At 37.3% G+C, this 12,684-nt stretch overlaps 2 protein-coding genes across 7 annotated transcripts; one reads left to right on the forward strand and one right to left on the reverse strand.

The window, feature by feature from the left end:
• Positions 1 to 1,333: 1,333 nt before the first annotated feature.
• Positions 1,334 to 5,831, forward strand: LOC141643871 (serine hydroxymethyltransferase 7-like). The gene is made up of 4 exons (XM_074453206.1): positions 1,334 to 3,033; positions 3,726 to 4,131; positions 5,147 to 5,248; positions 5,334 to 5,831. The coding sequence occupies exons 1-4, from the start codon at positions 1,891 to 1,893 to the stop codon at positions 5,555 to 5,557; spliced, it is 1,875 nt and encodes a 624-aa protein (XP_074309307.1). The 5' UTR covers positions 1,334 to 1,890; the 3' UTR covers positions 5,558 to 5,831.
• Positions 5,832 to 5,958: 127 nt separating this feature from the next.
• Positions 5,959 to 11,613, reverse strand: LOC141643872 (uncharacterized). Of its 6 annotated transcripts, XR_012543789.1 has the most exons (4): positions 11,418 to 11,613; positions 9,034 to 10,217; positions 8,199 to 8,285; positions 5,959 to 7,273 (listed from the first exon to the last, which is right to left on the reverse strand). XR_012543789.1 is itself a non-coding variant. In XM_074453208.1 (2 exons), exon 2 carries the CDS (start codon positions 7,229 to 7,231, stop codon positions 6,182 to 6,184), a length of 1,050 nt encoding a protein of 349 aa, XP_074309309.1. In that variant the 5' UTR covers positions 7,232 to 7,273; positions 7,813 to 9,126; the 3' UTR covers positions 5,959 to 6,181. The 6 variants fall into 6 exon arrangements, 2 of the variants coding, with proteins under 2 accessions (XP_074309309.1, XP_074309308.1); XR_012543791.1 differs by lacking the exon at positions 8,199 to 8,285 and having other exon boundaries at positions 11,418 to 11,540; XR_012543788.1 differs by lacking the exon at positions 5,959 to 7,273 and having other exon boundaries at positions 7,293 to 8,285; positions 11,418 to 11,540.
• Positions 11,614 to 12,684: the final 1,071 nt, after the last annotated feature.

A 12,684-nucleotide genomic window follows, 5' to 3' on the forward strand; every position in this document is an offset into this window, starting at 1 on the left:
TTATCCGTCTGACAAATAAGACCAAAAGTGTCCGTCTGAAACAAGAATTTGTGTAATTTTAAAAATAAATCGATTAAAGACGGTATTAAAAGTTGTTGATGAAGCGGAAAAAAAAAATGATATGCGCGAATTACGATCTATCATTGTCGAACTATTAACGAATTGGTTAGATTTTGAGAAAAAAAAGAGAGAACTTTTTTAATTATCTTTTAAGAAGAAAGGGTGATTATGGAATTGCTCTAAATGCGTTGGATTTAGAAGTTGTTTTCTAAATGCTTTGGATTTAGTAAACTAGTGCGCGGGATTTAGCAACTCCCTACAAAAAACCTCCCATTGCAATTGCTATTATTAGGCCATGAAATGAGAAATAAATACGAGATGTCAATTAATGCAATAAATTTCTTTTTGAATTAGCGTGAATGCTTGATAGTATAGTCGTATAGACAACAAACAACATGGTTTTAGATAGCCATTGAAAATTAAGGATTACAAAGTAATATTTCAAGATTTATCTTCAAATTAATTGTACAAATTATTGTTGATACTTGATACTACAAAGTAATATTTCAAGATTTTTTTCATACATTGCATTTGATAAGATCTTTCTATTTCTTCTATAGAATTATGTTGTTTCCTCATTACAGTGTTAAAACTTGTTCATTTAATTTATAATATTATTTTTTAATTCTTTTTCTGGGTTTTTAAGAGACTTTATTTTCTTATGAGAATTTGTGAGTTTCTTGTTGATGCCATTGTATTATGTTACTTCTTGGTATTTTGAAAATCGTTGATTTTCGTTTACCGTTCTCATCCGGAAGGATGGTATAGGTTGATTTTCAATCAATCTAGTTTCTTTACCTTTAAAAAAAAAAAAAAAAAAATCAACCATGAGCTAAAGTTATGTCAATGGATACTATTAGAGACGTCTTAAGCTTTATAATCTCACCTAGTTTATTTTCACCATATATATTTTCTACATTTTTCATTTGTTGATGTCCAGATTGGTAATGATCGAGTACATTTTTCATATCGTAATCCTAGTATATTGTTTGGACGATAATAATATGTCTGAGTAACGCTAGTTACTTCACAATGGTCTTTATTCCTCTATATGCTAACTAATACTTCGTAAGTCACTAAGAAAGAAAACATAGTTCAATTAATCAATCAACGACATGACCTCCCTAGCTTGGAGTAAAAATCCTCTACAATATTCATTGTGAGTCTTGTCCCATGATCTCCTCTACACATCAACCAAAGAAATACAGTTAAAATATCAAAATTCATTTATTTATAATATCTGTATTAATCGAGAATTTGCATTATGAACTTCAATCAACTTGTCTCAACGAAACTAGTCATTTATCCTATAACGAAAACAAACACCAAAATAAACTTTGATCAACTTGTTTCAACGAAGCTAGTCGCTTACCCTAGCTATCTATATATACTACTTTGATCAACTATCACAAGTGACTCGATACATCAGTCTCACACCGTCCATAGACCATAATATAAAATCATGGTAGCAAATTCGAGCAAGAAAAATACAAAAAAATGGCCCCCTCATTAACAAAGCTGAAGAACACGTCCAGAAAACACGAAAAAAATCCCTCTTGCTTTTAAACCATGTCCAGATACATTATTCCCAATTTCCCCCTTTTCCCAGATTCTCAATTTCCCCCAATTCAATTAATACCACAATTTCTTCCCCAATTTCCCTAATTTCCCAATTCAGTTCATCATCACTCTCTCACTTACCTTACCTAGGGTTTCTCCAAATTTCATGGAAGTTCCCCCAAACACTTCAATTCTACTATTTAATTCCCAATTGTGTTCTTCTTTTTGTTGTTGTTGTTGCTGCTGTTGTTGAATTTGATTGATTTTGCAATGGATATGTCGCACGCACAATCGAATTTGTCACTAGGTTTTGCGTCTCATTCGTCGCACATTTCGTCGATTCCTCCTTCATCAAACCCTAACCCTAAGCGAAGTCTAGTTTCCGACGATTCGATTTCGTTTCAGATTGATTCGAGGTCGATCGATTCGTCGAATAATCATAATTTATCACTTCCGTTGCAATTGCTGGAGCAGAATTGCCGGCGGAATGATGAACAAAGCGTTAATGAAAGAGAAAGCGTCGCCGATCGTAGAGATGATCAAGCCGACGAACGAGGCGAATCGATTGATATTAATAATTGTAATGATGAGGATAATGAAGATGATAATGGTGTTGAGTTTCGGATTTTAGGTCATTCAATGTGTTTGAAACGGCACCGTGATAGGGAAGATTCGGTGTCGTCGTCGTCGGTTGCTGTTAAGAGAGTATTTGTTGATTCGAGTGTTGAATCGCGTAATTGTGCGGTTAAGGCGTGGGGGAATCAGTCGTTGAGGATGGCTGACCCTGAAATTTTCGATATAATCGAAAAGGAGAAGCAAAGGCAGTATAAAGGGATTGAATTGATTGCGTCAGAGAATTTCGTGTGTAAGGCAGTCATGGAAGCTTTAGGTAGTCATTTAACAAATAAGTATTCTGAAGGAATGCCTGGTCAGAGGTATTATGGGGGTAATCAGTATATAGATGAGATTGAAACGCTGTGTTGCGAACGAGCATTGTCGGCTTTTAATTTGAATTCGGAGAATTGGGGTGTGAATGTGCAGCCATACTCGTGTACTTCAGCGAATTTCGCTGTCTATACCGGGCTTTTGTTGCCCGGTGATCGGATTATGGGGTTGGATACGCTTTCTGGAGGGAATACTAGTCATGGGTGTTATACTCCCAATGGTAGGAAAGTGTCTGGTGCTTCGATTTTCTTTGAGAGTTTGCCTTATAAGGTTAATCCACAAACTGGGTATGTGGATTATGATAAGTTGGAGGAGAAAGCACTCGACTTTCGTCCTAAGATATTGATATGTGGTGGTAGTTCGTATCCTCGTGATTGGGATTATGTGAGGCTGAGGCAGATTGCTGATAAGTGTGGTTCGATTTTGATGTGTGATATGGCTCAGATTAGTGGTCTTATTGCTGCTAAGGTGAGGTTTTCTGTTTACAACTGTATACGTAATACGCCCCCAACCCCCCTTCTCTTATTTAAACCATGTCTAAGTGTGGTTCGATTTTGATGTGTGATATGGCTCAGATAAGTGGTCTTATTGCTGCTAAGGTGAGGTTTGCTGTTTGCAACTGTATATGCTACCCCTCCCCCTTTCTCGTATGTGTATTTGTTTGATGTATAGTCGTGTGCTCTATGGCCGCGAATATTGTTCTGCTTAGCCATTCAATTAGAGATGTTTAATGCTTACGTTAAAGTTTTCAGCTTTGTTAGATAAATGGCACGTTCTTATAGTACATTGATGGTTCAATTTCCGGTAATGTGCTTAGTGTAGTTTTATGCACCTCTTTTTATTCTGATCTTCGACTGAGGCAAAGTTGTGATCTTGTGATCAAAGCTTGAAAAGTATTTGTGACCTGTCTCGCTTGCTGTTATGTTTCTTTTTCGTGATATCAGCCATCGTTATACATTGTGAAAGGTAGGTGCATCAATGCGTCTAGGTTTTGCTGATGACTAGTTGTCGGTATTAGTTCTGTAGTCCTGTAGAAGCTGATTCTAACTTTTTCTTTGCTAGCTCCACATGAACCCATGTTGACGTGTTTCTTTCAGTTTTGTAACACTGTCTGTGAGCTAGAAATGTGTGTATCTTACCGTCTTATTTAATTCTCACAGGAATGTGCCAGCCCTTTTGAGTATTGTGACATTGTTACCTCTACAACGCATAAAAGTCTGAGGGGTCCTAGAGGTGGTATTATATTTTTTAGAAAGGGTAAGAAGCCAAAGAAGCGAGGATTACTGATGAATCCGTCTGAGGAGCCTGATACTTATGACTTTGAGGATAAAATCAACTTCGCTGTATTCCCTGCTTTACAAGGCGGTCCACACAACAACCATATTGCTGCTCTTGCTACAGCCTTAAAACAAGTTGGTACTTCTGAGTATAAGGTGTACATGCAACAAGTCAAGAGAAATGCTCAGGCCTTGGCATCTGCTTTAGTGCGAAGAAAATGCAAGCTTGTAACTGGGGGCACAGATAATCACATGTTGCTTTGGGATCTGAGGCCCCTCGGCTTGACAGGTATAACATTTTTTTGGCCATAGACTTGGACTTGGTTTACTGAGTAGCAGAGGGATTTAGATTGCAAACCCAATGTCGATTAATGTTAAAAACCTAAAATTGATATGTGAGGAATGATTTACATATAGATTAGAATTTTGTTATTCTTGTAAAAGTCTGATAAAACACCAAGGCCCTCTATTGTTATTGTGGTAGTGGTGGACTGGTGGTTGTGTACTTGTGTTCATGTTTGTGGTTGTGGCTGTTGTGGTTGTTGTGTATGTCTGTGTCTTTTCTTTTACGAAACATACGGAATGACATGTAGAAGTATTGCCATTTTATTCTTGCCAGTCTTTGCTGCTTGTGCAAAGCAGACACAGAATTTATTGGTCTCATCTTTCTCTTATACTAATTGGTTATATAGCTATGCATCCCTGTCTTCGTTTGATCTGTGTTGCTTTCCTCAGTTAGGGATGTCATTGTGGCTTCGGAAAATGGGGTTAATAAGTCCTCAATGAAAGGTGTGAGAATGGTTTCCACTGGCCTTTGGGTTGATCTTTGGAACTTGGAAGTAGAGGTGTATTTGAGGGTTAAGACTTAAGAGTGTTTTTAACCGTTTATTTTAGGTGGTAGGAGTTGTAAGACATGGGCGGTGTGCCAGATTACCTTTTCCTGAATTGCTTGGGGAGAATTGAAATTCCTTTGTCGGTTGTCTGGTATGGTCATTTTACATATGATTTCTTTTGGAGTGATCTTTTTTGCTTGGTTGTTTAGGCAAGTCAACTGATTTCATTTCCCAAACGGTCATTGTTTGCCGTGAACTTATTGGTTAAATTTAACAATATTCTATGCCAAATACACTCTCTTTGATGTCGGTGCAAATTTAGACCAGGAAATTTACTATTTACTAGGAAGTCCTTGGTAATTACTAATTATGAATCATTGTTATATTGTCTCTCTCTATAAACTTCCGTGTGAAAGTAATACAGGCCTACATGTTTCCAATGACCTTAACACTGTTTGTCATTTCTTCCAGGAAAGAACTTTGAGAAGGTTTGTGAAACATGTCATATGACCTTGAACAAAGTTGCTTTGTTTGGCGACAATGGCACCATAACTCCCGGTGGTGTAAGGATTGGTGAGTGATTAACTTAGCACGGAGTATTTTTTTTCGCTGCAATTACACCACAACCTTTTAATCCACCAATTTTCTTTTTGCCTAGGTACTCCTGCAATGACGTCTAGGGGATGCGTTGAAGCTGATTTTGAGGTAATTGCAGATTTCCTTATCAGAGCAGCTCAGATTACCAGTCTTATCCAAAGAGAGTATGGAAAATTACAGAAATGCTTCCTGAAAGGTTTGGAAAACAACAAGGATATCGTTGAGTTGCGTGCTCGTGTAGAAGCTTTTGGTTCTCAATTCGCACTGCCAGGATTTGATGCATAGTCCTGTGTGCTGAGAATCTTGCTTTGTCCATGATTTGTACAGCAATGGAATTGCTTTTCCTGTGATTTATTTACGGAGTGTCATTTTTTTGGCGTATATCATAATTTTATGGTTAATCTTATACTGCACAATGATGCATAAATTGTAGTCCATCTGTTTTTGGAGTCGAGGATTTATATTTTGCTACGCTTTTAAGCTTACATCGAATTGGAACAATGTGTGATACTATGACCCAGAAGTTTTCAGAATTTGTGTTGTAGCTTTCGCTTTCAAATGCTGACTATCACTGTAATTACAATAGAGTTATGCCCTACAGCCAATGGTTCGTCTTACTCCTCGTGTACTTTGTCCCATACTCAATTACACATCACTTGGATATGAGCAGGATACTTCGTGCTTCATTTTAAACCAAAATCAACCAACAGTTGTGAATTTTTCATTAGCAAACAGACTTCAACACTTAGGAATGTACTTGTCGCAGCTAATTTACTTTCAACAAGTATGAGTAACATAAACTGCAAGTGTACACTCACAAATCCTATATAAAATCGATTTGAAAGTGTTCTATACCTTCAGCATTACAGCCTGTACAAAAGAGAAGCGATGCCAATCAACTTCAAGTCCTCAACTAATGTGGGACTTGAGCCATTCAAAGATTTGATCCGACTGCAAACTTGTCATTTCGTGATATCCATAAGCAAGATTCAACTCTTCCTGAATATCATTCATCAGTTTACTTCCAAATGGCAAGAGAATGTTGCTTTGCTTGAGAGCTTGTTTCCAAGGAGTCGTACGTCCATCTTCTCTCATAAATCCCTGTTCATCAATAAAGGTTTTATCCTGAAACAATTTCAACAGTTTTGTTGATGTAGGTTTATCCAGGCCTGAAACTCTGTCCACCAACCAACTTGCTGTCAGCGGAAATTCCATGCACTTAATCTCCTTGGTTTCAATGCCTTTCTTTCTCAGAAGCTCGATATGTCTCTCAACCCTTTCCGCTCTCATAATATCCTTTGGCATGTGCACAAATAGGGTTGGAGGGTAGTCATGAGGGATATTCATTCTATCAAACAAGCCTGACGAAATCATGAGAACAATGGCTCTAAATCTTACTTCGGTTGCAAGACGAGAGAGAAAATACCCACCGGCAGAGGCACCTAAACCGAACAATGGCACATTTACCAAGCTGTTCTTGCGTATCCACCATTTGATTATTTCACCAACCCTTAATCTCTCATTCTCAGATGACCAACAGTTGTCACTGCTTGTTATGGTAAGAACGCCGAAGTTTTGAGCAAGAGCAAATTGGACAATTCGATTTTCTTCAGGGAAGCCCACACATTTTGGACATGTCGAGCCTTGGTCCCAAAAATTTAGAGAAGTACCACCACATCCATGAGCTATAAAAAGTACAGCAATTGGATTAGTTGGTATTTGCCAAATGATCTCTCTTCCATTTATAAACTCCATAGTAGGGAGCGGTAGCACTGAAGATTCAAGGCCTTGAGTTCCATTATTGCGTATGCTCTCTTCTATGACGGTATTGCCTGGACCGTCTAAAGTGATGATAAGCAAGGCAAGAGCAACAATCAAACCAAGAACTATGACATAGAGAGGTAGTTGACAACTCCGACGAGACCGAATTATATTGAACATGTTATTTCTCCCTAACATGGTAATTTAGAGGGGAACCAGCCTGTTCTAACTCAGAGGACTCTGAAAAGACAAAATAGTCACAAATTTGTATTAAACTAGCTGAAGAGAAATGGAACTACTGCTCTAACTATTTCTCCCTTTGTCTCGATCATTTGTTTACTTTTGATTAAAATTGCCCTCACAAAGAATAAAAAAAGATCAACAAATGATGGGGACGGAGGGAGAACTAAATCAATATGATGTGCAAGTCACTAACATTTTTTCAGAATAATCACTATTTGCTAAGCCTGTAAAGAAACTTGGTTAGCAATATTCAATAGGTGTGCAATATTTGAGGGTCGTGAACCAGTAAATTTTGACCTATTTTACATAAACTTGGTTAGCAATATTCAATAGGTGTGCTGTGTGCATGTCCCCAAGTGTCAGACTCGGCTATTTTAGGACAATTCATCACATTTTAGTCTCGATTCAATAAGTAGGTTTGTCTATGTAGGAATTCATCTCCCCCTCAACCCTTCTTTTTCTCTGTCCTTGCACCTAATAACGGATCAGGAAAAATATTAAATGGTCATGAACCAGTAAACTTTGACCTACGTTACCTTGACTCAGTTAGGAGCAAGAAGTATCCGATGCAGGTGCACGTTCAAGTGACGACTCAGCCATTTTACAAAAATTCTCACATTTGGACGCGATCAACTAAAAAGAGCAGAGGTTATACCAGGAAACAAAATGTATGTAAACATCAATCTGAACATCCAAAAAACAACATTATAATTGCAACCCGTTTTCACATTTGAAAAAATCAGCATCAAATCAGAGATCAACCAGTCGCCCGCAACGATAAGATCACATAAAATTCCAAGTAAATAGCTGACAATGATTAAATTTATTACATAGAACGACACAGAATCCGTTCAATATGATCGCACACAAAAATCCAATATAATTAAGCAGAACAATGAAGTTTTATAAGATGCAGACGTACCGGTGCATTCAGAAGAGTGGTAACAGGAATGGCGGGGTTTTTAGCGTGACAGTTGAAGTCCACCAGCGGAATTAAATAGAATACTCCCTATGTCCCAATCATTTCATGTCGAGCAATAAAAGAAATTAACAAATGAAAGGTGACATTGGCCATAGTCGATCTCGACACGTTAAGTACTTCATAGTGTTACGATTGACTACCTTATTAATTTGAGATTTTTTTAATTTTTTTAATATAATATTCAAAAAATGACGATGATAGACTTGGCTTTCTTATGGTTACACCTATTTCGATCCGTTGTGCCAAATTTTTTTATTAATTATTTTTTTAACAGGTCTGGCACGTTGGACGAAACTGGCTCGGGATCTGATGGATCAAGGTAGGCAAATGGTGGGTGGGAAACACATGGAAGTATGGAACCACAAGGCCATATGATGTCAAAGAAGCATTAGAAGGATTGACACTAAACCGGGCAAACGGGTCAATTAAGTCGGTCAATTCGATGTTCGGTTTGTTCGAGCTTGAAAGAATTCGGGACTGGTTGAGTCATTTCGGGTTTGAGTCATTTTCAGGTGGGCTTTTATTAAGTTATTTGGGACCAACGGTTAGTATGCGATAATAACCGTTTGGGTGCAGATCGAGTTAATTGGACCGGACATTCAGATCGGGTCGGTTTTACGAGATCTTATTAACTCCAATGATCTATAAGCCTATAATTCACTCTTGTAATCATGTAAAGCAACAAAACAAGATTCATACTCTTCTGACTTCTCACATAAACTGCAAGTGTACACTCACAAATCCTATATAAGATTGATCTGAAAGTGTTACATACCTTCAGCATGACAGCCTGTACTAAATAAATTAGCATCCTGGCCACCATTAGAGTTCTACAAAAGAGAAGCAATGACGACCAACTTCAAGTCTTCAACTAATGTTGGACTTGAGCCATTCAAAGATTTGATCCGACTGCAAACTTGTCATTTCATGATATCCATATGCAAGATTCAATTCTTCCTGAATATGGTGCATCAGTTTAGTTGCAAATGGCAAAAGAATGTTGCGTTGCTTGAGAGCTTGTTTCCAAGGAGTCGTGCGTCCATCTTCTTTCATAAATCCTTTGTCATCAATAAAGGTTTTATCCTGAAACAATTTGAACAGTTTTGTTGATGTAGGTTTATCCAGGCCTGAAACTCTATCCGCCAGCCAATTTGCTGTCAGCGGAAATTCCATGCACTTAATCTCCTTCGTTTCAATGCCTTTCTTTCTCAGAACCTCAATATGTCTCTCAACCCTCTTCGCTCTCTTATTATCCTTTGGCATGTGCACAAATAGAGTTGGAGGGTAGTCATCAGGAATATTCATCCTATCAAACAAGCCTGACGAAATCATAAGAACAATGGCCCTAAATCTTACTTCGGTGGCAAGACGAGATAGAAAATACCCACCGGCAGAAGCACCTAAACCGAACAATGGCACATTTACCAAGCTGTTCTTGCGTATCCACCATTTGATTATTTCACCAACCTTTAATCTCTCATTCTCAGATGACCAACAGTTATCACTGCTGGTTATGGTAAGAACGCCAAAGTTTTGAGCAAGAGCAAATTGGACAATTCGTTTTTCTTCAGGCAAGCCTACACAACTTGGACATGTCGAACCTTTGTCCCAAAAATTAAGAGCAGTACCACCACACCCATGAGCTATAAACAGCAAGGCAATTGGATTAGTTGGTATTTGCCAAATGATCTCTCTTCCATTTATAAACTCCATAGTAGGGAGCGGTAGCACTGAAGATTCAAGGCCTTGCGTTACATTATTGTGTATGCTCTCTTCTATGACAGTATTGCCTGGACCGTCTAAAGTGATGATAAGCAAGGCAAGAGCAACAATCAAACCCAGAACTATGACATAGAGAGGCAGTTGACAGATCCGACGAGATCGCTTTATATTGAACATGTTATTTCTCCCTAACATGGTAATTTAGAGGGGAACCAGCCTGCTCTAACTCAGAAGACTCTGAAAAGACAAAATAGAGTCACAAATTTATATTAAACCAGCTGAAGAGAAGGGAACTACTGCTGCTGTATAATCTTCATGTCAATGCAAGCTGCTCTAACTACTACGGAGTACTAAATAAATATGACATCCAAGTCTTTCGCATTTTTTTCAGAATAATTACTACTTGTTACTCCTGCACAAAACTGATCTCACTCACCAATCCGACCCAACTCATTATTTGAGGGTGGCAAATTTTGACCTATTTTGCATTAACTAGGTTAGAAGTATCCACCAGGTAACCAAGTTTGCACGTCTAAGTGTCAGACTCGGCTATTTTATGAAAAAACATCACATCTTGGTCTCGACTGACATTCAATGTCGGAATCCATCTCCCCTCTCCTCCCTCAGACCCTCCTTTCCTCTGTCCTTGCACCTAATTACGGACCAGGAAAATATTAAATGGTCGTGAACCGCTGAACCAGTAAACTTTGACTTATGTTACATAGACTCAGTTAGATGCAAGAAGTATCCAATGCAGGTGCGCGTTCAAGTGTCCGACTAAGCCATTTCATTGAAATTCTCACATTTGGATGCGATCTGCTAAAAAGCAGAAATTACAAAAATACATGTGTAAGGGGGTTTTACACAAATTTATCGTAAAATTGAATCTTTTAGTAACTACTTTTACCCGCTAATAGGGTTATATTTGGATCGGTTTTCCAACTATGTTAGTGTAAAACCATTGTTAAATTCAACAACGGGCCTGGACCGCACCCAAACGGAGGAGAAAGAGTCCACAACGTAGGCCCAAGAGGGTTCCACTCTAAAACCAATTGGCGATAGAGGGAGTAGCCTCTTGCCTAAAGTGGTAATTCTTCTCCTCTTTTATCAATGTGGGACAACCCTCACATGTGGAACTTTGGGTCTCTTCACAACCATCTTACACGAGACCAGGTAACAAAATGTATGTAAACATCAATCTGAACATCCAAAAACCAACAATTTTAATTGCAACCCATTTTCACAATTGAAAAATCGGCATCAAATCAGAGATCAATCAATCGCCCGCAACTATAAAATCACATAAAATTCCAAGTAAATAGCTAACAATGATTAAATCTAGTATATAGAACGACACAGAATCAGTTCAATATGATCGCACGCAAAAATCCAATATAATTAAGCAAAACAATGAAGATTTATAAGATGCAGACGTACCGGTGCATTCAGAAGAGTGGTAACAGGAATGGCGGGGTTTTTAGTGTGACAGTTGAAGTCCCCCAGCGGAATTAAATTGCATACTCCCTCCGTCTCAATCATTTCATGTCGAATAATAAAAAAGATAAACAAATAAAAGGTGACATTGGCCATAGTCGATCGTCACAACTCACAGCTAAGCTCTTCATAGTTAACTAGTATAGCAACCCGTGCTATAGCACGGTAATTTTATAAAGGTTAATTCTCGAGATTTAGTGTATTAATATAATTTTAATAAATTGAATATGAATTTAATTTAATGTATATGTACTTCTATATATAAAACGTAACCATAAGAAATATTCCATATATAGGGGCATAATGATTAACAGCAATATTATTATTAATTGTGTAGAATATTGTAGTAAAATATTCCATATATGGGTCGATTAAAATATTTTAACTACAATATATTAGAAGGGAAATATATTAGAACATAATATTCTAGAAAAGAATATTCTGTATAGGGGAAAAGATGAGCGGGAAACTTGAGCGGGAATAACACAGATCTTTTAGTCTATAGGGGATTGATGACTACCTAATTAATTTACGATTTTTTATTTTTTTATTTTTAAATTTAAGAAGTAAAGTTTTAGTATTCAAAAAATAAAGTTCTTTTTAAATAATACTCATAAAAAAAGTTTTTTTTTAATATCAAACAATAAAATTTGCGGGTTTATAAAATCAAACTAAAAAAATTGATCCACTAGAGTTTATTTTGGGTTAAAAATGATTGGCTAACCATTAGATCACACTAATATGCCGTTTGAACTCTTTCACCTAATTAAGCAGGACATGGGTGGAGTGGCGTAGCCTTGCTTTGTTCTTTTATTTCTGTTTTAGCTTAGTGTGTTGTTTCGTTTGGATTAATTCCGCTTCTCTTTACCAAGAAAAAATGAATATAAAAGGTGGGAAGTTTTGATTTTTTGAATCGAAGATATCGTAAAGAATATGACTTTAAAACAAATCTAGTTTTAATCCCGTATAAAAAATGCACGGGGCTTGATTTTAAATTTTTTGATATATTTTTATTATGTTTGACTAATTCGAATATACTTCGACATAACAACGTTTTTTTGTTACAAATTAAACCATGTAAATTGTTGCTTTTAGAACACCTTGCTAAGGAACATCTGATAGACTAAGGAAGGATTGTTGCTTTCAGAACACCTTGCTCTAAGGCTCTAAGCAGTGGTGGAGCTAGGGAGGGGGCTAGCAGAGGCGGTCG

The sequence above is a fragment of the Silene latifolia genome, chromosome 2, assembly GCF_048544455.1.
Source record: "Silene latifolia isolate original U9 population chromosome 2, ASM4854445v1, whole genome shotgun sequence".
NCBI classification, from domain to species: domain Eukaryota; kingdom Viridiplantae; phylum Streptophyta; class Magnoliopsida; order Caryophyllales; family Caryophyllaceae; genus Silene; species Silene latifolia.